The sequence below is a fragment of the Corvus cornix genome, chromosome Z, assembly GCF_000738735.6.
Source record: "Corvus cornix cornix isolate S_Up_H32 chromosome Z, ASM73873v5, whole genome shotgun sequence".
NCBI classification, from domain to species: domain Eukaryota; kingdom Metazoa; phylum Chordata; class Aves; order Passeriformes; family Corvidae; genus Corvus; species Corvus cornix.
In genome coordinates, this window is record NC_046357.1 from 5,377,691 (window position 1) to 5,402,306 (window position 24,616).

The following is a 24,616-nucleotide window of genomic DNA, read 5'->3' on the forward strand; positions in this document are numbered from 1 at the left end:
AAATGGCCAAACCAGTTGTTTTCTGTTGTTGGTATTATATGTTTGCTTGAAAGAAGAAAAAGTGTCTCAACAGAAAGTCATAAACCTCCCACTCTGTTATCTACACCTCTGTTTCTTAATGCTTTTTGATTATCTGCAATGTTGAAGGGAAACAGCATAAACACCTTTGATCTCTTTCCAAATACTGTAACAGACAGTCATGATTAAGACGAATCTCTGATTCCTGTTATTCTCTTATTTTTCTAATTACAATTTCTCCATCTGAACATCTTTTATGTATTGAGTACAATGAGATTTTTAGACATGAGATAAATTTTATCCAGAACACTTATGTTCCTTTACAAAACCAGGTTTGCTTTTTCTATTCAGATTCTGGTTTATACAATACCAGCTCAAAATTCTTTATAATTCAGATAAAAATGCCACAATTTTTCACAATAGTGCTGCCTTATAAAGCATGGAAAGTTAACATTGCTATTCCATGAACTCATGATGATGGGTTTTACTCCAAAACAGATAGGAATTGTTGTCAAATAACTGTAATTATAAAGTCATATGTGATTGAAGGTGAATGGAAAGAGAAAGGTTGAGTCACACAGCAGTCTCAAATAAGAATAAAGTGGCAGCTTCAGCCACCCTATGCAGGTTACTTTGGTCAAATAATAAGCTGTTAAAAGAATATTAATTTAATAGTTTATTATATATTTAATTATATTGTAAATGGAGGCAGTGTTTATAAGACTCGATCAAGTCCTTAATATTAATAAAACCATCATCTTTTATTAGCAGAGAAAAGATTAAGCAAGGGCCTTCCATAAAAGTAGTCTGAAATCTCCACTGTATGCTGAGCATGCAAATTTGATGACATATATAATTGGTTTTAATCCATGCTGAATTAAAAGTAAGTCAGTTTGCTTTCTGATTTTTGGAAAGCAAAACATAAGGAAATGAATACTGTTTAGCTAGACAAATGTATTTTATATTATCTTAACTCATTTGTAAATTACCTCCAATAGCTTGAACACTTCTTGAATACTTTCTGTTACAAGCTTTCATTAATTTATTATTTTTTCTTCAGTGTCCTACCTTCTTCCTACCTCCTGTATAAATTTAAGGCGCTATGAAAAGAGGGTTGTGCACTCCTCAACTCAAATCTCTGAAATCCAGCTTCCCATTGCTTCTTTTGTTATTCTTCACCAGGAATCCAGCCCAGTCTGGGCTGAGAAAATAAATGGTCAACTTCTGCAAAGACACACCAATGATTACTGCTGCTGCTTTCTCCTTCTTCCAGCCTAGTTCCAACTAACTCTTGGTTCCTCTCTGACATCATCTGAACTACCTCTCCCCTGATGGAGAGGTTCATCTTATTACCCTTACATGGCACAAAATTTGTTGAGTGTTATCCAACTGCCTTCCGAAGGGAATGCCTCTGCCACTTGCAACAAGACACTCCTCTCTGCTGCATTCACTCTCTGCTGTCTTGCATGAAATTAAGTCCAGAAAGGAAGTAGTTCATCTGTATTGTCTTTGCCAATGCATAAAGCTTGTAAGAGCCTGCAGACTTTTCCTACCTTCTCCAGGGATGCCTTCCCCTTTCTCTGGCCTTCCGCACTAAGTCCCCAGGTCAACTGTGCCTCCTAGAGGAGACACTTTTACTTTTCCTAGCAATCCAGACAATCTCATTTCCTTTGTCCTTCAGAGTTTATGGGGACTGAACTGAAAATGATTCTGTAATTATTTCTTATGCATGACGTATTAGACTTGAATGGGCTATTATCTTCCAAACTCAAATGCTTTTATTGTTATTTTAAAGAAGTAAGTAGTATTTTGTAAAAAATTCCTCCTCTGCAAGTCAGCCTGCCTTCAAACAGATAATAAGTTGTTTATGAGGGGAACAGAAAAAGAGAAATAAACTACTGCCCTTCTATTACAGACATAATATTCTTAAATAATAGCCAAAGGTTCCAGACTAACAAGCCCAGGAAACCTTTTACAGTGGTTTTGCAACGTTCTTTCCTTTTTCTTTCAGCACAGTGGAGCAAAGATAGATCAGTCTCACTTGTGCAGAAATTTATACTGAAACCACTTTTTTTGTTCCAGGTTCTGGCCAGCCTGCGTACTGTCCGGAATAACTTTGCTGCATTAACCAATTTACAAGACCGGGCACCCAGCAAGTGAGTGTCATTTTTTGGCCACTGAACTTTTTGCAGTGATACTTTTTTAACGTAAACAAAGAAGACAAATAGATGTTACAGATTTCACTCTGTTCCACCAAACCTGCATGAAACAATGATGAATAAGTTTATTAATCCCCTGAAGGTGTTATATTTGGTAGCTGAGACAACAGCTCCCTTGCCTTCTAATAGATCTTGCATTGCTGTCCTTGCATAAACTTGGAGCAGGTTTTTGCATCTTACATGATTTTCAATAAAGTAGTCATATGTCTAAGATTATTCAAAGATGATCACTCAGGCACAATTTGAGTCTTGCAAATGAAACAGAGTGAGCAGACAGCTGCACTCACTGAGAGCTGCTTGCATGATCTCAACCTAGAACTCTACCTAACTCATCCAAGGTAGTGATACCCTAACTTACCCACAGTAGTTCATAACTGTAAATGAGCCATTATAAATATGGATCTTTCTCCAGTCATGTTACAGCATCACAGTTAACACTAATGTTAGTTACACTGGCAAATGTAGTGAAGTGATTTCCTTCAGCCAAAATACACATCTTGAGAACTAGAAGTAATTAGCATTTCAAAGAAAAGAATGTCTTTGTAAATGTTTATAAATCACATTTCAAACTATGTATAAGCTCTAGGTGTGATTAGGCAGGCTTTTAATAAACCTGTAAGTTTCCAAAATATTACTGCCCTGGAGTTCCCAAATAAATTCCCAGGTAATGTATTATCTGTTATATTGTTCAAGGATTCAGTCATCTGTGAGTTCATCAGGCTTAAAACTTTTCTCATTTCCTTTTTAATAGACGATCACCAATGTGTAGCCAACCATCTATTAACAAAGCAACTATAACAGGTAAGAATAATTTATTTATAAAAGCATCTAACTGAAAAATGCGTTTTATAGTAATTAATGTATATTGCTTCATATCCTTATATCTGTTTTATTAAAGAGGTTTTGAGTCACATAGTGGCTCAAATTGGTGACTTTTAGTGTTCTATCATGTTAACTTCTGATTTCTATTTCATTATTCCAGTTTTAAGTTCTTTCCCAATTCTTTTTCTTTTTATACCAGTGTGTGACTTTGTCATGAATACATTCATTAGCAACTTTTTGCAAGGAAATCTAGTAGAAAAAGCTGATATGATGAATCCATTGATCTTTCTTTTTGGGACATAGAGTTCTGTAGCTATACAGACACAAAGCCTTCACATTAAAAGTGCTTATGCAATGAGGAGAAATTTTCAAAACTGACTTTTCTGATGTAGAATGGTAAATCCTATTTCTATAACATTTGTATGAGGGGAAAAAAATCCTTTTAAAAGACAATATTATTTCTAAGGAAACATTGACTTAAAAACAAGACTAACAGTGTAACAGTGTAAATTACATTAATATTTTGGAAAATTTTACCCCACGCTACTTTTGGTTATCTTTTTGACAACTTGGTCTTAGGTGTCTTTATGGGAATACACTTTTCTGGACCCTGTATTTTTTATATCATGTTAATTCACAGGTTCTTACACTGTGTAATTTTCCAGGTAGTTACTTTCTCTATCATGTTCTGGCAGAGTGAAAGAGCATTTGCTTTTCTTCTTGATGAAAGTATACTTACTAAACAGGCAAATTATTATTTAAACCAGAAACGCAATTTTCCATAATTTTCAAAATATATCATCTTTTTAATTGAATTATACATTCATATCTCTAGAAAAAAATGGTACTTCAGCAATTTTGAGGAGACGTGTGGCTTTTCAATGTTGAATAGTTTCTGCTTTTAGGCTCTGGAATGTGTTAAAATCAATGGGTTTTTTCAACTAACCTCTCCCAATATCCATATTTACCTTAAAAGGACCCAGTCTTGGCAGTGCTATATAGTTTTATTCTCCTAGGAACTCATCATACAGTATGAGCATTTGTGTGTAGGGCTCATCAGGGAACAGAAGGTTAAGTCTTTAAATCTATTCTATTAACAGAAAGACATCATGTTAATGAAATATTAGAAGATATAGATATATATGTAGATAAATTATATTCATGATCATTTGTTAATATATTTCTTGAAGAGATGATTTTGGGCATTGGTTTCAAATTGCTCTCTATAAGCCATTTCAGTTATGAATATTATATCTATTTTTGATTTTTTGATTTGTCTCACAGCAGAGTAATCCAGAAGTATTTAAGCTGGAGATAGAGATACTCAAAAATAGGGCTCTTTCTTCAACTCCAAGGGACTAACTTTAGAAAACTTATAAGAGTAAAATTCATGACACTAAAAGGAAATACAATATCCAGAAGAGAAGATGTGCGTGCAGGTGAACACTCTTACATGTTCTCCCACAGCTATTTGCCATAGGTCAGCTTCTTTTCTCCAGCAGGAGAAGCTGTTCAGACAGCAGGACGCAAGACACTCTCTGTAGGAAGATGTTTCGCTTTTTAAATTCTCCCTGGTCTGAAGGTTTCCATTCATTTAATCTGCAGAGTATACTCTACATGTCAGCCATAAATCATCTGAAATTTTAAAGTTTAGAAAGAAGGTACTACAGTCAGCTCTCCAATTAATCTAGAAAATTATTCTTTGCCAATAAATTCAAAGGCAGCAAGAAAAGGCAAAGAACAGTAAGAATAATTTAGTCTAATTTAGTTTAATCTAATTTCTCAGAAATGCTGCTGGATTTGCTGTGCCCAAATTATGCACTGAACTGGATGATCTTGGGCCTGTGTGCACTGGATATAAGTGGTTGAAAGATTTTAGTGATATAGCAAAGATATTAAGTCACTATAAAGCATGAAAATGGCTACAATTAATTTTGACTGTTGAATGGAGATTGAGGCTGGATACTATTTTGCATGAAAGGGTTTGCCCGTTCTTAGTTATGAGGTGGGTTTGATATTTCCATGGCAACAAATTTCAGGGCAAAGGTGCAGAAATATGCACAGGTTTGTTCTTGGGGCATATAGAATTCTAGTAAAACATGTTTACAGCAGTATGTTAAGAAGAAAGGTATATTAAAAACACTTCTGCTACATTTCACAGAATAATTGAAAACACTTTCAGATGCTTTTTGAATTTTTGTGAGGAATGTTCAAAATGTAACTTATACAGACCTTTCCTGCTACGAAATCCTCCTGGTTGTGCTGTTGTGTCATGGAGTATCCAGACCAATACAACAGCCAGGGTAGTGTCTCATCATGTCATCCAGATGGCTCAGCTTGCAACCTCAGCAAGAACTGATTGACAAGGTAGCAAACTAGGTGACTGGAGCGCACAGTGTCACTAAGCTATATTGATGATTAACCAGAAAACAGACACTTAAGATGGAGATTTTATGTTGCTAAACTTCCTGGAAGATGTGTCATTGGGAAGTTTCTCTCTGAGGAAAGGGATGATCACAGAAGGGAACTACTGCAGAATATACAGGGAAAACAACAAAGGAAGGACAAAAAGCAATCTGGTAAAGCCAAGAGCAAAATTGAAAGAACAAACTAAAAAAGCAAGAGCAAAATTCTCTTGTTTGCTCTTTTAAGAATTCACCATGAGGCATAAATCTGTGACAAAATACCTTAGCAAAAAAGTAAGAAACTATGACATTGAGAAGAGAAGAAGCACAGGAATCATATGTTCAAATTCTTAGAAGCAACAGCTACCATGGTAGCCTTAATATTTATGGTGATTTTTCAGTGTAAATATATAGAGATTGGTGATCAAAATAAAGTCTTTTCTATTCAGTATATCCACATGAATCCCTTTTGGAAGCTGTGTTGAATGAAGCTAATGAATATCAATGACATACTTGAAGTTCATTATCAGAAAACTATGCTCTAAGGTGCTGAGTGTTCCTTTTGCAGAGAAATTAGGGAGTAGGAGATGGGAGCTTTTCATGTAACAACAGAATTTTTAGATGCCACTTTTCATACTTGCTTTAGACTCTAGGGTGTAAATATCTGTTTTAACTATAGTTAGTGTGAATAAGCAGAAATTAAAGCTTACTTCTGTTAGAAGTCTTCAAAGGGATATTAATTCCCTACAAATGCCTCTCTCCCATGACTGAGACTAGCCTGGAATAACTCAGTTTGCTGAACAGTTCTCCCATGCTTGGTGTTAACTATTTCAACCAAAAGAGGGGTCTCTCTCACTATGAAACATACTAGTGTTTAATTTCAAACTGACAGTAATTCTCTTAACATGACCAGTGAAATATAAATATTTTTTTTTCCAAAAAATGAAACTATCTGTGACACAAGGATTGAGCTTGCCAGTTTTATACTACAATTCTGTCCACTCATCCAGTCCACACTTCCAGAGTTTGCTTATGAGGATATTGTGTTGAAGGACAGTGTCTGAGGCCTTGCTGAAGTCACTGCATGAGACTTCAGCTGGAGTACTACATCAAGATCTGAGACCCCCAGCATAAGAAAGACTTGTACCTTCTTGAGCCAGTCCAGAGGAAGCCAGGAAGATGATCAGAGGGCTGGAGTACCTCTCCTGTGAGGACAGGCTGATAGAGTTGCATTGCTCTGTCCAGAGAAGTGCAGGTTCCAGGGTGATCTTATTGGAGCCTTCAAGTACATAAAGGAGCCTACAGGAAAGCTGAAGAGGGACTCTTTACGAGGGTTTGTCATGATAGGACAAGGGGAAATGGCTTTAAGCTGAAAGAGGGCAGATTTAGATTAGATATTAGGAAGAAATACTGAGTGGTGAAGCACTGGAACAGGTTGCCTAGAGAAGTTGTGAATGCCCCATCCCTGGAAGTGTTTGAGCAGGGGCTTTGAGCACTCAGAACCTGGTCTAGTAGAAGGTGTTGGAACTAGATGATCTTTAAAGTCTCTTCCCACCCAAACCATTTTATGATTCTATGAATTCTAAGAGTAGAGAAGAGTATTTATATTTTGCAGTCCAGAGCATATGCAGATTTAGCTTCCATTGAAATCCCTCCATCTGATCCATGAAGTTCAGTAACCAAGCAGCAATGTAGATCTCCTTTGTTTTAGCTAGTTTCAGCTATTTCATTTTTGCTAAACAAGCTCACAATTTTTCCAGCAAGTGTTTTGAATATAGGATTGATAATAATCAGCTTTAGTGGAGTTGAACAATTCTAGTGGAGTTGAACCAGTTCCCCATCATTTCTTTGAAAAGTACTTTAAAGTGACCTGTATATTGTTTTCTTAAACAATCAACAATATTTTTCATAAATAAAACAGATTTGGAAAACAGCCATATTTACATCAGGTATTCTTCAGTTAATCATTAAAAGGCGTTATCTAGGTCATGATAAACAGAGAGTTATCTCACTTATAGCCTTGTTAGCCACAACACAAACAAAATAATATTGCTTAGTGAGGTACAGGGCACAAGTCACATTCAGACTGAAATTCATTCATCCATCCCCTGACCTATAGTAAGTAAGGTACGCAGCTAACAGGTAAGGCATTGGAGACGGGAGTCTGCTCCCCACCCAGACTGTCACAGTCACTTCCTCATCTTTGGGGGTGAATTAGCAGCTTCTTCCCTTGCACGTGCAGAGTTTGTGAGCATTTGATACCAATGAATGGAAGCCATATTTGCTCGCATTCAGAAAAAGTTTCTCCGTGTCATAGCTGTTGCAGCACTTTCGTGTGCTACAGTGAAAAAAAAACTGCTTAAAAAGAGTCATTTAGTAAACTGTTTTTCCTTTTCAAAAGGAATTGTCTCCAGTTCAGCTCCATCAGTTTAAGGAGGAGGTTGTTATTAACATGATACAACTGTGAGCGATTGCTGAATACTTTATCCATCTTGATTTGTAGAGTTTTAGTTAATGTTGCAAAACTTTCCTAACTGAAAGACTTCAAATGAAATCTATACGTAGGGCTCTTTTAGTGTCAGTGGGTTTGTAAGACAGTGATTATCCTTCTTGAGGCAGAACAGCAGGAAGAGGACTGATGTGGTTTTGAACCAGATAAGCTGTTCATGTATCATCTCACATTCAAGGAGGTGAATAAAACCATGGTACAAAATAGAATACTCTCTATATTTGAATAGTGCCCTTCAGCACTGACACCTGATAGGTAAATATGTAAGCTTTCATAAAATAGAAAGTTAAACAGAGAAGTATAAGTCACAGTTTACAACATTCCTGGCAAGAATGCCCATGTAATTAAAATTAACCACCCAAATCAAAAATTAGAAAATAAAAGTAGATGTTTTGCAGTGTGTAGACAACAACACTAGGCCCTTACATGTGAATTTAATTTTTCAACAGTCTGTTTTAGTAGAAATATTTGGTGGTTACTACAGTGCATAGAGACTAGAATGCATCATAGAGCTGACCTCTGCTTGCTATCTTCATCTAGCACTTCAGGTTACTTTTTATAAGACTGCAGCGTAGTACAGCCTTGATTTTGTTACAGACTCACCCATTTTGGAGTTAGAATAGGGATCCATTTAAAAATAAAACCTGAGAGGCATTATCAGTCTTCACATCAATAGTCTTAATGTAACCCCGCATAAATCTTTGCTTCTTACTTTTAAATTGGTCTCATATTTTGCTGCATCAGTAAATCCTTGTATCACCATTTCACCCAAACTGTCCACTTCACTGGAAAGAGAGACAGGGTGACAAGCTTCATGTGCTTCTTCTCCTTTCATCCTGTGTCAGTTACAGGCACTGGTAGTGTAGCGCAGGAGAGAACGGTACATGACCCCAGGCTGTATTTATTGTATTCATAACAGCAGTAGAACAATTTAAAAGAGTGAAATGTGGTTTGGTTTTTAGGAATGAGTTGCAAAAAATCAGAAAGAAAAATAAGACTCTTGCCTATGTAATTTTTCTCATTCCTATTACAAATGCTGTCCTTTGTCTGATGAATATAGAAAACAAAACTGAAGCAGACGTGGTTTCTGGTATGACTGCTGGATGCGGTCTGAGTGTACCCTCTTTTCACATCTTCATCCAGCATCTGGCATTTCTGATCAGGGACACATTATCATCTCTCCAATTCAAAAGTTATATTTGAAAGTAGATCTTTTTTCCTTTAATAGATTACTGAAAAACTGGCCTTTTCAAGCCTATTCACTTTCCTGAGTATCCGTTTAAAAAATTAAGGGCTACATTGAAATAATCCGTTAAATTGCAAAGTTCTACTTTCATTATATGCAGGTTCCTGAGTAAGGAGCCTGAACACAGCAGTGAATCAGAGTGACCAGAAGCCATGGTCAGACAACCCTGGAGAAAAGCTACAACAAAGCCTCCCTTTTCTGTATTTTCTCTGTCTGACCTCATGTATTTTGCTTTGCAGCCTGCAAAATGACTCATCTTCAGGTGAAAGGTGTAATGCCAGGTCTGGTGGTAGGCATATCCGCTTGTGCCTACTGTGCTTTCTCAGGAACTAGGATTAAAAATTTCAAGTATAAGCAATGCCTAAAAGTCAGCCTTCTGCTCTCAGGCCAGAAGTTACAACATATTCATGCAAAAAGACCTCTTTTTCCAATGTTAGGTAATTCAACTCAGAAAATATTTGGTAGTGGGAACTGGGAAGCATGGAAGCAAGTGATTGGCATACAGTCAGGTATTTAGACATCCCCCTGTGCTTCATGCTTCCAGTTGGCTGTCTTGGTATCAAATCCCTCTGAACAACCATAGGCATTCATTACAGTCAGGGGAGGCAAGCAGGTGTCTCAGGGATTGCATGTGCTCTGCAGAGGCCCTAAACCCCCACACTGCCTCTGCAAAATCTTGGAGTTACCCAAGGATGTTAATTTGGTGTCACTGTCCATGAGAGAGACCAGCAGTAGGCAGCTTAGCATCGTCCCAAACATTCTAAAGTATTCTCTACCAGAAGCCTGTCAGAGAAGAACTGCAGCAAAAATTTTACCAAATTTGACTTTGGGATTTTGGGAGGAATGATGGGAGGCAATGAAACCCAGTAGTTCTTACCGGAGAACTTTCACTTGAAATGTTAAATGTGACAGGGTATGACTTTAAAATTCCCTACTCAAACCCAAATCATAGTACTCAGACAGGTTTTCAGAGCTTTATGACTGTTGCCTTCTGTTAATAGAATTGGAAAATTTATGTGTTTTTGTCATAGTCCTTAATCAGCTCACAGTTAACAAGATTCATCTCTGTCCTGAGTAGAGGTAAACTTTATTTGTACTAGGGAAATCTTGATTTTATTCCCATTATGATGATTTTCTGAGTTAATGAAGTAGCTGTGGTCACATGCATAAAGTTTTAGTTGTTATGGAGTATTAAAAAATTATTCCTAAATATTTACATTAAAATGCTAGCATAAAATTGCCAATCTGATTAATTATTCCTTCTGCCCACCGTATTTTAAATTAATTTCTTTGGCTGATATTTATATTTGAACATTTAAATTACATATGAAGTTGGACGAATGTTAAGCGAAATAAAAAATAAAGATGAGAGACAAAAACTTAAGGTAGTCTCTCCTAAATCATAGGATACTATGTTAAAAATAAAAGGTTTATTTCCCTAATTATAATGAGCAAGGTAGGATTATATCCAAGTGAGTGAATTTTGCCCCTAGGTAGCTTACTACTATGCTAAAAAAATGTGAATTAAATCAGGAGTGTATTACAGAAGTGACTACTGGATTAGCAAGCATTTACAAATTCCCCTTGTATTAAGTCATATGCTAATAGCTTACTTAGTGCACATACTGTAGAACTATTGACTAATTAGTGTTTAATTTAAGGTGTGCAAAGAGGACTAGAATAAAAAGCCTAGGAAGAAGTCTAGAAATGAAGAAGAAAATCAAACAAGAGTTTCCAAACATGGAAAGCTGAGCTAACTAAATGTTATCACTGGGATTTGGGAAGCTCCAGCAGATGACAGTAGGCAACTAATGGGAAAGAAAACAGTATTTGTTTGGGGAAGAGTCTTTAAACTGTTGTGGTATCATTATTGTAGATGTGGTTGGTTTTGCTATTAATGTTACTAGGTTTGAACCCTAATTTTCAAAGAGAAAAAGAAAAATCAGAATTTTGTGTAGGTTAATTCTTTTTAATTGGAGTTCAGCAAATACAAGCAATGGCAAATGATACCTGACCCCCAAACTGTGTTTTTTATTCTGCTCTTTCTGCTTCTTTTCTGATTCCTTTCCAAAAAGGGATCTGTATGATCTATTTCAGCATTTCAGCTGCATAAATATATTTATTTTCCAGTGGCTTCCTCCTTTTTAATTTTTTGAGGGGGTTTGGGGGTGAATCTCAAAACATTTTTTGGCATATAAGATATAAGATAAAGAGAATTTGTATCTCATCAAATTTGATCTCATGAATCTCATTGCATTCTCATCCGTTTGTTTGAATCTCATCATTCTTTGTTCAATCTTCAATTCTGAAAAACTATCACATAAAGGAGGTGGGCAGAGAAAGGTTAGTCCTACAGCAATATATGTTTTTGCAGTTTGAGGTAGTATTTTCAAAAAGCAAGCAGCTAACATAGATAGTATGCATATGACTTTCATACAGGAAAGCGACAGTCATGTGGTTAAACCACGTAGTCCTCACATGCTTCTGCTACTTGGAGATGTATGTAAGCATAGATACAGCCATAGATACATATATCAGCTGTAGATATTCACGGTATGATATTGGGAAACCAAAATCTGATCGCCTTGCTTCTGCTGATTCTCACAATAAAATCTGCAAGGTTTTGCTTTGCTGAGTAAAATCTGAACCTGCAGCACCAATTAGTCTTTAACTACACTTTTCTTTGGTCTAGTGCAGTTCCACCCTCCCTGCAGATTTATACTCCCTTGAATTCTGTCTATCATCACCTTTTGTGTTTGGGTTATTTCTTCCTTAGGAGGCAGAGGTGGCTGTGTCATATAATGCAGTGAAAAGCTGTGGTGCGGGAAGACACTAGGAAGAAAAAGGCTCCTTGTAGCATCAGTATACACTCCAAAAAAGAAGGGTACAGTGCTGTTCCACAAATACTGTTCTCTAAACATACCCACTGAAACACAGAATTGATGCTCAGAGGAATAAATGTTGCTTCAAAATTTGTTTGTGCTTCAACAATATGTTGGTGGTAAGACCTGGTGTGTTGAAATACTTGCTAGTTCTACTTTGAAAACTCTTTCCTCCAAAAGAGACGTTGGTCTTCTCTATAAAAGAAGGGCTATAAAAATTGCACCTATTTTTCAAGAGTTTCTTTGAAGATTGGTTGTTAAAATAAATAGGTATTTCTACTTCATAGTATACATAGTTTTACTCATATGCATTTGTTTTTGAAAACTGTGTGCTTTGATAGTTCTGTGAGAGGCCAGTACTGCAAGCATTATTTCCAATCACAGCTCAATCCTGCAGAACTGAATTATAAAACATCTACTATGGCCACATTATCTTTGCAAAATAAAAAAGGTTTACATAAGTATTCTGAAGACTAAAATTCCACAGAATAAAATCAAAATATAGTATTTTTTTCTTAACGACTGTAGTTCTTTGACTGAAAGTAACGACTCCATCAGTCAAAAATACACCATAAAAAATCCATCTTTCTCCTAAGAGAATGTAATTAATGTAATTTCTTTACAAGTTCAGCAAGTTGGTGGAAAAGGCAGATTACCGTTTTAATGTCTAAGTTACTGATTAGCTCCTCATCTGGCACTGCTTAGACAAGGTTATTTGGAAGCTACTGTTAATATTTCAGTGCAGGGAAAGAGTTTCCCTAGTGCATTCTCAGGCAGTCTTGCAAATGAGAAGGACTACAAGACATATAAATACCCCTCAGCTCATTCTGCTAAGTGAGAAGACACCGACAGAAATGAAGGAGTAAAGTGTGACTTTTCATCCACCAGAATAAATGCTCAGTGTTAGTAAATCCCCAGGCTAAAGCCCACAGTCTCACAGCTTCATGGCTAGCAGATAAGGTTTAGCTATGATCAGATCCCTGGCATGAGTAGCAACGTACATTTAAATAAAACTTATCATATATTTGAAGTTTATATTAGCCACTTTCCTTTTCAGAAGATTGTTTCTAGCAGTTCTCAAACTAGTCTCTGTGTTGTATTGCTGGTTGTGCTGCTGAAGAATGGATTGTTACCAGATGCCAGTCAGGATCATGAAAAAAGGCTTTAGTCTATGCAACTGGCACAGTAAATTAAGCATAAACTCTTTCATAGAAAAGACTGTTCACCACATCTAATGAGTTGTTTAATTGTGAAATTGTTTAGCAGAGGAACAGGACTCAGCAAATAGTGTTCTTGACTTTGTTTACTTCATACAGTCTGTTCTGTTAGCTGAGGTTGGAAACAGAAATTGTTCTTTAGAGGGACAGGGGAAGGGGGGAAGGGGTTCGGTATTCTTCTGTGAAGACTTTCTCCGTGACAAGAATGTCATTCCACTATTTCTATCTGGCCATACTTCAAGGCTTCAATTCTCACTTCTTGCCATTACAGAAACTCCTGTAATACAAAAACATGGCTTCAGTGTTACTAATACTTCGGAAGTGTGTAGCTGAGAATAAATGTCAGGCTCTCCTATGAAGTGGAAATGTTAGCACAACAGATTGTAGTCCATCACAGCTTTAAATGGGAATGGAATTTCAAGGCTACTCCTAAGGCAAAGAACATGAATCAGTGGTTGTCCTTGTGCATGAGTCTATTAAGTGGATTTATCAGAAATACCCAGCTAAAAATTACATTTGAGGAAATAAATATCCTCTAGCTACTAATTCTGGGGGGAAAAAGTTTAACTTGGCTTCTAATTTCAAAATTGTCTTACTTTACCTTTTTTAATATATTGTTATCCCATCCTGAAACACTATACATATTTACTTCATATAAGTTGTTACCTCACAGTTCAATGTTCTACTACTTTCATATTAGACTCAAAATCATTACAAGTCTATTTATTAAAATATACTAATAAGAAGAGTAAATTTTTAAATTTTATTTACACCTATAAGTGCACAGACAAAGCACTTTATATGGTGAAGGGACTGTTTTCTGATAGTCTTTGCTGCTATATTGATCATCTTAAATGGATTCTACGTCCTAGACAAATAGAAATCTTATCTCATCTGAAAGAGTTACACAATCAGAATTTTTTTTTGTAAGCTTAGACTCAGAAAACTCCCAATAACTTTTGAATTTCTTTTGGTGTCTATACACAAACAAAGACAAATACATTACTCTCCCAGAGCCAGAGACTCTTGAGTTCATCACAGGCAGTAGCAATGGACTTCTGCCATAAAACTCCACACTCAGAGCTGACAGTTCCTCTGGATCTTAAAACTATTGCACTCAGTATAAACAGAATTCAGGCAAAATTGTTCTCCAGTATTCTGTTGTTGAACATTATGCATGAAGCTTAACCATTTTTTTTAAAGTTTACTTTAATGAGTAGAAATCTGGGTTTCATTTCCTTCATTTCTGTTACTGCTCTTGGTTTGACTGTCCACTCTGAGATTGAAGGAACAACCCCAGTGAGCAGAATTTGATTAAGCTTTTTCAGGCCTGGCCAAGATTTGACTTAATTTTTGCATTTCTCTTTCTCTGGATTTTCACCTTGCTACACAGGTGGCATGAATGATACCAGTCCTGTCACGACTCCCCACTTGGTACTACGGTGGTTGTTTTCATTGAAAAAGCTGATGGCTGGCCTATATTTCCACCTTAATTGCTGTGTCTGGAAGAGTGACGACAACAACAGGCCAATTTTAAAAATTAAGAAATTTAGTCATGGCTTTAGGGAGCTGTCTGTAAATGGATTAAGCCTGCTTGCTGCAAACCATTTTTGACAGTTTTTTCAGTCATTTTTAAGCAAAGGCCAACTGTAGCTTAATTCTGTTGATGCAGCAGGACATTTATAACACATCTGACCTTCTGAAGAAGAATCACTATTTTGAATAATGTAGATATAGGACAGGCTTTGTTTTTCTATCTCCTCCCTTACATTTTCTTCATTCTTGCAAGACACAGCTGCCACCATAACCAAGAATAATATATGACTATCAGATAAAGAAAATGCTGCAAGATTTCCACTCCTTTCTCTTATAATTAAACCTGTTTGAGCCCTCTTGGCTTCTGTAGAAATTACTCACTTCCTGTAGTTGAAAAAAAGTGCATCTGAAATGAGTGATGTGCTTACTTAGCAGAAAAAGAACACGGATAGTTTATGTATGCTTTTTCTATCTCCTTTCTGGCTTTGCCATCCACTTGAAGAAAAGCTTTCTAAAACAAAAGTAACAACGGTTATTGTGAAGTGCAGATATTACAATGAAACAAAGCAGCAGCAGCAGGCGTGTCTACAGCTCTGCCAGTCTGCTGTGCTTTGCTTTTGCAAGTCCATCAAAGTGCCACTTCCCACTTTGTGGGCTGAAGTCATACACAGGGCCAACAGCTGTAATTATTTTGAAAAGTAATGGAGTTTCAAGTGTTTTTGCTAGGACTGAACATTTGGCTCTCACTTCTTGGGTGGGTGGGAGTGCTAATGATTCATTATGTTCGCAGTAACAGTACATCCGTTGCAAACTCTGTGCTAAAATGTATCTGACTGCAAAATCAGAAACAATCCAGGAACTGGTATTAGTATGCAAAAAACCTGGGGCTTAAATGATGCTAATACATTTCATTCAAAGGGGAATTTTGCTTTAGAGACAAGGACATAAACTGGGGGGTAATTTTATAAAATTGAATTTGTTGTATTTTGGACATATGTGTATGTATAGAATATATTGGGGGGGTATAGAGAACACATGAGGGTAAGGATACATAGTAAAGGTTTGGACAGGAGAGGAAAGCTTGTAAGAACAGATATTTTCAGACATTTATAGTAACAGATGATGAGGATAACTGGCAATCAGCCGAGTCACATGTTATGAGGTACGCACCAGACTCACACACTATACGGATGCTGCAGATTACAGTGTAAATCCTGTTAGATTTAACATCACCAAGCCAGTCTGACAAACTAATCACTGTCCTTCTCTCCCACAGTTTTCCCACTAGCTCAGACTTGGAATGTGTTTTATCTCATAAATTCTCAGAAGGTCTTTTTCCCTTTTGTTTTCTACAACACAGTGTCTGCAGTTTGGTGCAATATCCTGCCTGCATATTAGTGGCCTTGACCTCCCAGATGCCACACGCACTTCTAATGCCTGTTCTTTCCACACGGTTTTCCCAGCATCACGTGGAACGTTCAAGCATCACATCCATATAGCTAAAATACTTCTGAAGGAATGTCGATTGCCAAACCTCACGACCTCTAGTGCCAAAATAACCATACACTCAGGTGCTTCTCATCCTCCTGCTGCTGTAGTTAGGTGGGCTGCCATGGAAAACAGATGCTAGTTGTGACATGAAACTGCCATGGAAGGGGAGAGACTCGGCCCCTCGGGGTGAATGTTTTAGACACATTTTTCAAACGTTTAATGCCTTTAGGAAACAGCTTTTCGCTGACTCTCGACTGAGCGCCCCGTGGTGCCGGCTGCCCGGAGGTTCCGCGGGCCGCCGCCTGCTCAGCCCATGCTCCCCCGGCACACGCTCCGCCGACCGCGGGGGACGAGAGCCGGCTCCGGGCCGGGTGCCCGTGTGAGGGGAACGCGGCTCTGCCGGGCGCTGCCGGGGGCTGGGACGGGGCTGGGACAGGGCTGGGACAGGGCTGGACGGGGCGAGGCCGGACGGAGGGCACGTCCCGGGGGCTGCGGCGGCCGGCGGCGCGACAAGCGGCGGTACTGACACCAGCGGGGGCTGCGGAGCGGGGAAGGGACGCTCGGAGCGTCCGTCCCGCTTCTCCGCCCCTCCTGACGCCGGCGGTGCCTGGTGACATTCCAGATAGGGCACACACAGCCAGAGTTGTGTCACCGACACGGCCCTCGGTTCGAGCCGAGTTCTTACGTTTTTGCAATCTGTGTGGTCATGTCGATGGACTGTTTTTCGTAGAACCATAGAATGGTTTGGCTGAAAGGCTCCTTAAAGAACATACTCTTCCAGCCCCCTGCCATGGGCAAGGACACCTCCGACTAGACCAGGCTGCTTACAGCCTCATCCAGCCTGGCCTTGAACACTTCCAGGAATGGGGTATCCATTTCTCTGGTCAACTGGTTCCAGTGCTTCACCACCCTCACAGTAAAGAATTTCTTTCTAACATCTGATGCAAATCTCTTTCCTTTCTGTTTAAAGCTATGCTTGCCCATATAAAATGCCCTCTCCAGCTCTCTTGTAAGCTACCTTTACATAAGCAAAAGCCAGTAAGGTCACTCAGAAGCCGCCTCTTTTCCAGGCTGAACAATCCCAATTCCCTATTCCCTTAGCCTTTCATAGTTAGTTGGATCTTGAGGGAGGGGGTTTAGATGCACCTGTAAATCTGTGTTTCTGGTGAGGAAGCAAGCAAAGTCTCTTAACTGGAATCACCTTAAAAATACACTGTGATAGTAACTGATGCACTTCCATACAATGTAGAAATAATTTTGTATTTACTTGAATCTTAACTGTTAAATATTCTCTAATTCCTCAATATCCCTATAAAGTCATAAAAATCATCAGCAATTTCTCTATAAAGTGTCAAAATCAGATGTCAGATGTGCTTTTCAATCTGCAAGTAAATCTCAGCATCTCTGATTCAACCCCATCAAATTTGTAGCTGTTTCAATTAATCTTATTTATGGCTTTATTCCTTTCTTGATGTTGGCTACTTCTAGTGTCCCTACTCCTTAATACATGCTTAAAAATAGGCTTCAAATGAGACAGCATCAGTAGGATGACACTTTCTCTGGTTTAGGCTTTAGTTACACACTGCACATAAGGCATATGTGGGGATAGGTGTACATTTCTAAAGATCTTGGGATGCTGTGCAATGAGTGAGAATTCTGTTCTTCAAGTACACCCTAATTAGGGTGTTGTACAGCAATAGTGTCGGGAAAGAGGCAAATTTCCCTTGTCTATGATGCCTGAAGAGGCTACCTAAAACAGAGACTAGACAAGAATAAGGGAATAAGGTAGGTATTTATTTGAAAGGCCTTCAAAGGTACCCCCTGGGGAGCCAGAGGCTACTGCCAAGATGGACCCCAAGATGGACAACAGGTCATGAGTTCTTTGCACTTTTATAAGTTTGGTTCATTTGCATATCAGGGTTAATTCTCCAATTAAAGCTTCAGTGAATGATGTAATTTCCCCAAGCTTGCCCCGCCTTTAGAGGCTTTTGGTTTATACTTTTTGGGCCTGGGATGGACTGAGTGCCCCTTGAGAGCAGGCCTGGAGAGGCTTTGTTATGTCTACCTAGCATGAGAGAGCAGAAGTTAACAGGCTACAAGAAACTTCAGTTACACACTAAGAAGTAGAGGATTTGAAAAATATGAGATTAAAGCCTGAGGCATCATCTAGAACATTAACACGTGATCAAAAAACCTCCTTTCCTCCTACATCTAGGAGTCAGGAATCTGCTTAGAGGCTCTTTTAACTCTGTGTGCCTTTCCTTCTGTTGACTTTGGACATGTCACTGTGATCTCAGCAAATGCCCCTGTTAGCAATGTGAAACAGTTCCCATTTTCAGATTTAAAAGTAGATACTTTACGAGATAGTCTTGAAAATGTAGCTGAAAGAAACAGTTTGTTCCTGTCTAACTGTGGCACTCTATAACTAGATTATAACTGAATGCTGCTTAAATTGGCTAGCTTCCCATAGCCTTATGGATGTGGACATGAATTCACTTAAATGAAACACTTTTAAACTCATTTCCCAGAGAGCAGTGGTTGCCCTGAAATGAGAATGCCCCTGTTTGCTGCGTACACATCAACTGTTGTAAAACACTCTCAGCTTGCTTAGCTCCTATTTAATTTTCCTAGTTACTTTTATAGTTTTCTTCAGCCTAAGTCTATACATCATGTATCTGTTACTGTGTATTAATATTACACCTATTTGCTCGGTAATCCGTAAAATGTCTTGGAAATAAGAGTGTTATGCATTAAAAAAAGAGAGAGAGAAAGAGAGAGAGAGAGAGAATTTACAATGATGCTTTCAGTATTTCTCCAAAGGGATTTTCCAAATCCCTTTAATGACCAACTTCCTGCATATAGATACTGTTCTCCATGAAATAACTTGGCTAAGGACGAGGCAAGTGGTATTACCTGTAGTCCTTTATTTGGTGCATAACCTGATTTCATTTACCATATAAAATCCTTAGACTGTATCAGAACTATTTCAATGTACATTAATTGTTACAGTAGAATTATTGAAATTGAGCTGTCCTTGAAATAAGTTGACTCTACCTTGAATGGTAACATTTGCTGTGTGAATTATTGAATTAGATAGCTAAGTTATAATTACTTAGTTTAGTTATCTAGTAGTTATTATCATAAATATGCATTATTAGTTTTTATCTTTCATATTTCTAATATATTTACTCAAAATATCATAATTCAGGACTATAGTTTTATAAATATAAAGGTATAAGAGCTACAAGGAACGGAAATGGTTGTGTTTGTGTCACTTCATGTAATAAAATTTACTTTGTTAATACACAAGTAGTATATATAGTACAGCCTTATCAATTTAACTAGAAAATCTATATTGTGATAAAGGCATGAGTCACAGAAGCAGAGGTCTGACTGTGTTTCCCAGGACTAGTCAGCCAGCATTGGTGTATAATACAAAATATCAGTCCTTTCTCGTTGTCTTTGACAGTCCACTGGCTCCAACCTGAGCTGCTGCGTGAAGGGGTTGCCATTCTGCACAGTGCCTATGGCACAGTCACCTTCAGGGGAGTTTGCACAGGAGATTTCTTGCAACTGGTGCCTCTTGCAAGCATCCTGGATATTCTCATGCTGCAACACCTCTGGTGTCAATGGTGTTTTGAAAGACAACAGCACAATAGCATTTTGCTACCTTTCAGAATCAAGCTCTTAGAAAAACACTCCTGGTTTTTCTTAAAGGATTAACACTTACACATTTATTTAGAAAAAGAAAAAAAAGAAAATCCTGTAAAAGAATATTGTTGATACAGTGAACTTTGGAAAATAATGAGCACATATATGATTTCTGTACATTTTTCCCTCCACCAGTTCTTTCCTGTGAAGATTTTTAAATCTAGAACAGGATTAACAATTAACATGAGCATCCTAGAAGATTCAGTTTTTAATCTGGATGTTGAATATTTATCCTCTGTTGCACAATCAGAGGTAGGAAGGCAGTAACAGAGGCAATGAAGTTTGCTGGACCTTGTGTGTGAAAAAGTCAAGATACTAAAGATGTCAGGCTGCCATATTTTTGTTACCTGATTATAATTTACAGGGTCAGGACTAACTTGTTCCAGCTAAAGTCTGACAACAGTAAATATTTTAGTATTGGAAGAATTTACTAGTTGCAGCTAATCAACTTTTTAAAATGGGATTTTTCAGTATTTCTGAAAATGTTTGAGTCCACACTCTGGTATTTTAGATTGTTGGCATTGCTGATTTAATAACAAGAAAGACAAGCCTCATTTTTCATTGTCATTACCACTGTACCAGTAAAGAGCTCCAGGCCTAGGCTAGGGCTTGTACTGATAAGCTGTAGCTGCTGGTTTGTGTCTCAAAGAGGTTTTTATTACTATTAGAATGTAAAGAAAGAAGGCTATAGATGGGTAGATTCAGAAGAAAGGAATGATGGAATTATGATGGAAAAAACCACTTTGATGGCATTATTTGGCATGAGAAGCAGTTGACCCAAAACAGCAGCACTCTTCATTTTTAGCAGTTTTAGATGCATCACAGCAATGGGAACATAGGGGCATAATTTAAATGAGAATGGGGTAGCTTTGCTAACATATAGACAATATGTTGCATGTGTGAAACTGCAGTAGAACTGCAAATGTCACAGCTTAAAGGCAAAGGCACCAAATAAGTAATGTCTCACAGCTGACTCAGGAAGGAGATCAGAAGACACCTTGTAAAGTACTTAAACCCTAATGCAAATAACTAGTTTTTGGCACACTAGAAAAGAGTAACCGTAAGAGGGGTGTCATGAATAATGTGGATATACAGAGACTGAACAAGTTAGGGAGACCAGGTCTATATTCATGTTTTCATGAAGTTTAAAAAATATTTTGTTATCTGTTTTCCTGGTGGAGGTTATGACTTGGGTCATGCCAATTGCCAGATCCTGCTGCCACGAAGCACCTGCTGGGTATATTCTTACTCAAGCCCTGAAATTTTTTCTAAGAAGTATCTAATAAATATGTTTCTTTGTACCTTAATGATGCTTTTGTTACTTTTACTGGAATTGCATTGATGTTTACAGCTCTCCTACTGATCAGGTTAACACATGTAATGGCTCATAAGAGGAGCTATTTATTTTCTAGATTTGCCTGTGCAAGCCTGAACTATTAGGTTCTGCAAATCAATGCTAACAACATGAGAAGAAAAAGCAATAGGCTGTAAAACATAAAGTAAGTTACATTTAATCGATATAAACAATAAAATCTAGGGTCTTTTTGGCAATATTTTGAGAAAAATTAGAAAGGCCATGCCTCATGGTTAGCCAGGTGTACAATTTAAAGTTCTTTGGTGACTTTGTTTAAAGATAATAATGGATAGGGCTGTGCTGTTATTAAATGGTTCTGACTTCAAATTCAAGGAAACTCTTAAGAATAAAACTACAAGTTTAATATTTATTTGTGACTTCTGATAGTTAAATACAGGAATTCCTTGTAAATCATTATGTGTAATGTGTAAATCATTATGTTTTTCATGATTTCCAGTAAGAGAAATAATAGCAAAATGGGGTATGAAATAAAAGTGAAGTATACAGGTTTTGTAAGTATATTCAGTGAAATAATGAAATAGCTCAGGAAATGTTCGACAATAAAAAACCATTAGGCATCCATGAAGGTTGTTATAGAGCATTTTTTAAAGGTCACACTTGCGTTTAACTTGGTGATAAAAGAATAAACTACTTCTCATAGGTACTTTATCTGAACATCAAAAACACAACTGGAAAGAAACCATAAAATCAATAACATCCTTTTATTTCGTTGACATTATGTGCATAGAGCTACATTAACTGTACCAAAAATATCCCTTTTGTGTCAGTGAGTTCCAACACACAAAGAAGAAGAAAAAAATGAATATATTGCCACTTACAGAGTAATTGCTTAAGAAAAGTAATAAACATCCTGCCCTGGGTACTGCATTTTATTTTATTTTATTTTATTTTATTTTATTTTATTTTATTTTATTTTATTTTATTTATTTTATTTGGAAGACACAGTCCTTTCTTGTGGACTTTGGACAAATATGCTTCACTTTTCTGTACCTTGTTTTCTTTGGGCCTGATATCAGACTGCAAGATGACATCACTGCAAAGCACTAATTTAAATTTTATTAGTAGTGCTTTACATTTGTTTACATTTGAACTTGGCATTTTCTTTGAAGTCTATTGACAGCTATTATCCCTTACTCTTTCAACCTTCTTACCAGACGATGTTGGCTGATATTATTATTTACCTCATTAGTGTTGTAATAGTTGTTGTGGGATTTTAAATTTTAATTACATTGCCGTATGCACTGCTCTGTTAGGAATCTTTCACACAATGAAGGAGTCACATAGAATCAGAAAAAGTACATTCGCTGTATATTTTATCTTTGTTTAATTATCATCTGACTAAAAATTTTTTTAAAAAATCTGTGAAAACAGTAATTTGAGCATCACCTGGCTGGAGTGCAGGACCTTGAAGAATAGTTTATACTTCTTTGGTGAGAATTTGTATTTCAGTCTTTCATCAAAAAAAAGGTTAAATAATGAAAGTTAAAATCCTTTTTAAAGAATATTCATAACTGAGGCAAAGGGGAAATTAATGTTAAACTCAGGTATACACTATTCATCGACGTTTACGGAGATTTGTAATAAACCTTTAAGTAAAGGAGGCTTATATAGACAATGCTCATGGTGAAATTTTGGGGATGATGCTGTGCAGGGCCAGGAGTATGACTTGATGATCCTTTCCAGCTCAGCTTATTCTATCCTTCTGTGATTCTGATTTAGAAAGACATGGCAGGGCAGACTGAATTTACATGTGCAGATGCTTCTGGTCTCAAATTTTTAAATGATAGTGTGGAACACAGGTTTGTTTCTTCTTAACATCTCACCACTGACTGGCTTCATGCACATTTTTGCTGTGAATGTCATGAATCTGGGTGAGTGGTTCTCAATGTTTATGCACAGTAGAGACTTTAATAGAGTGCCCTTACACCAGTGTATTTACAGTGATTAAAAATGCTAATCTGGGCAGATTGTGAAGTGCTTCTCAATGGGTAGTGTCAAGTAGAGTACTGCAGTGAAATGCTTTGTAGTTTATAGGTAGGGAATATAAAACAATGTCTATGTAAAAAGTGGAAAGAAAACAAAGTAAGAAAATTCTAAACTCAGTGCTGAATTTTGGGAGCAACTTAGAGTTGTTAAAGATACTAGCTGAATTATTTGCATCTAAAATAGTAAACAGAAATAATCTGAATTATTTTGAATCATGAATAAGCCAAAACTGCTCTCATTTATCTTAAAGTAGGAGAGAAAATATGAGCGAAGGGAAAATTAACCTTAGTCTTTTTCACGACATCACCGAATGTGAGGATCTAAGCACATACCCCATTGCTGCACTCATTTGTGGGAGTAATGATATCAGATACAGTGGTACTAAGCTCATCATGACAACCTTTTCCTTTTGGGTGTCTGTTGTCTGTAAATTTCCAAAACCATTTCAAATATGAGCTACTAATCCCATGGAATGTGCTTTAGCTATGTGTTAGGACTGAATAATTTGGGAATTTGCTGTAGGATGATAGAAGTTTCTATCTCCAGTTATGTAATCCAGGACCAGTTTCAGTAGGTAGGAACTTCATTTGTGATGGATTAGGTGAATACAATCCCTCGTTCCAATAAACACTTTTGTTTTGGCCTTGACCTTCACTGTTGAGTACAGTGTGCCTGCTTAAGTGATGTGTTATAAAATACCATTTTATATTTAAATGTAAAACAAAGTGTAGCAAACATTAGGAATTTTGCTGAAGCAAGTTTAATCTATTTCTTGTGGAATGATAGTTTAGAATTAAAAAGGAATATTACAGAACTATCTGTTTTCTTGCACTGAAAATTTCTCCATGGAACAATGGAGAGCAAGATTCCTTTAGCAACACACTTCTTTCAGCATATTCCTCCTGTGTCACATTGTGGCTACATAGCCCAAGCATCTCAGAACTTCTGTTGTGTTGACGATGCTGATTATCATGTTAAACAACATGGCAACAATGTGGTTTTTTTGCTTAGCCCAAAATTTGCTTTTTTTTCTGACCTGGTGCAGGACTCATGGCCGATGACTGTATTGTAAGTCACTAATTGCACTTGTACCAACAAATTGTGAACTTTGTTAGCACACAGGCACCCACAAGTGTATCATATTCCATCTGAATGCTAGGGAGATTGCATTTCTTCTCACATTCTCTTCCATCATGAAT

General features: G+C 37.2%; 1 protein-coding gene across 5 annotated transcripts in view; it reads left to right on the forward strand.

Moving 5' to 3' along the window:
• PDE4D (phosphodiesterase 4D) overlaps nt 1–24,616 on the forward strand; it is a 369,025-nt gene that overhangs the window by 279,463 nt on the left and 64,946 nt on the right. For all 5 annotated transcript variants that reach the window (XM_039566799.1, XM_039566803.1, XM_039566800.1 and 2 more), the window contains 2 exons: nt 2,101–2,174; nt 2,989–3,038. In XM_039566799.1, coding sequence (XP_039422733.1) covers nt 2,101–2,174; nt 2,989–3,038 — 124 coding nt within the window. The remainder of the gene's footprint in view (nt 1–2,100; nt 2,175–2,988; nt 3,039–24,616) is intronic.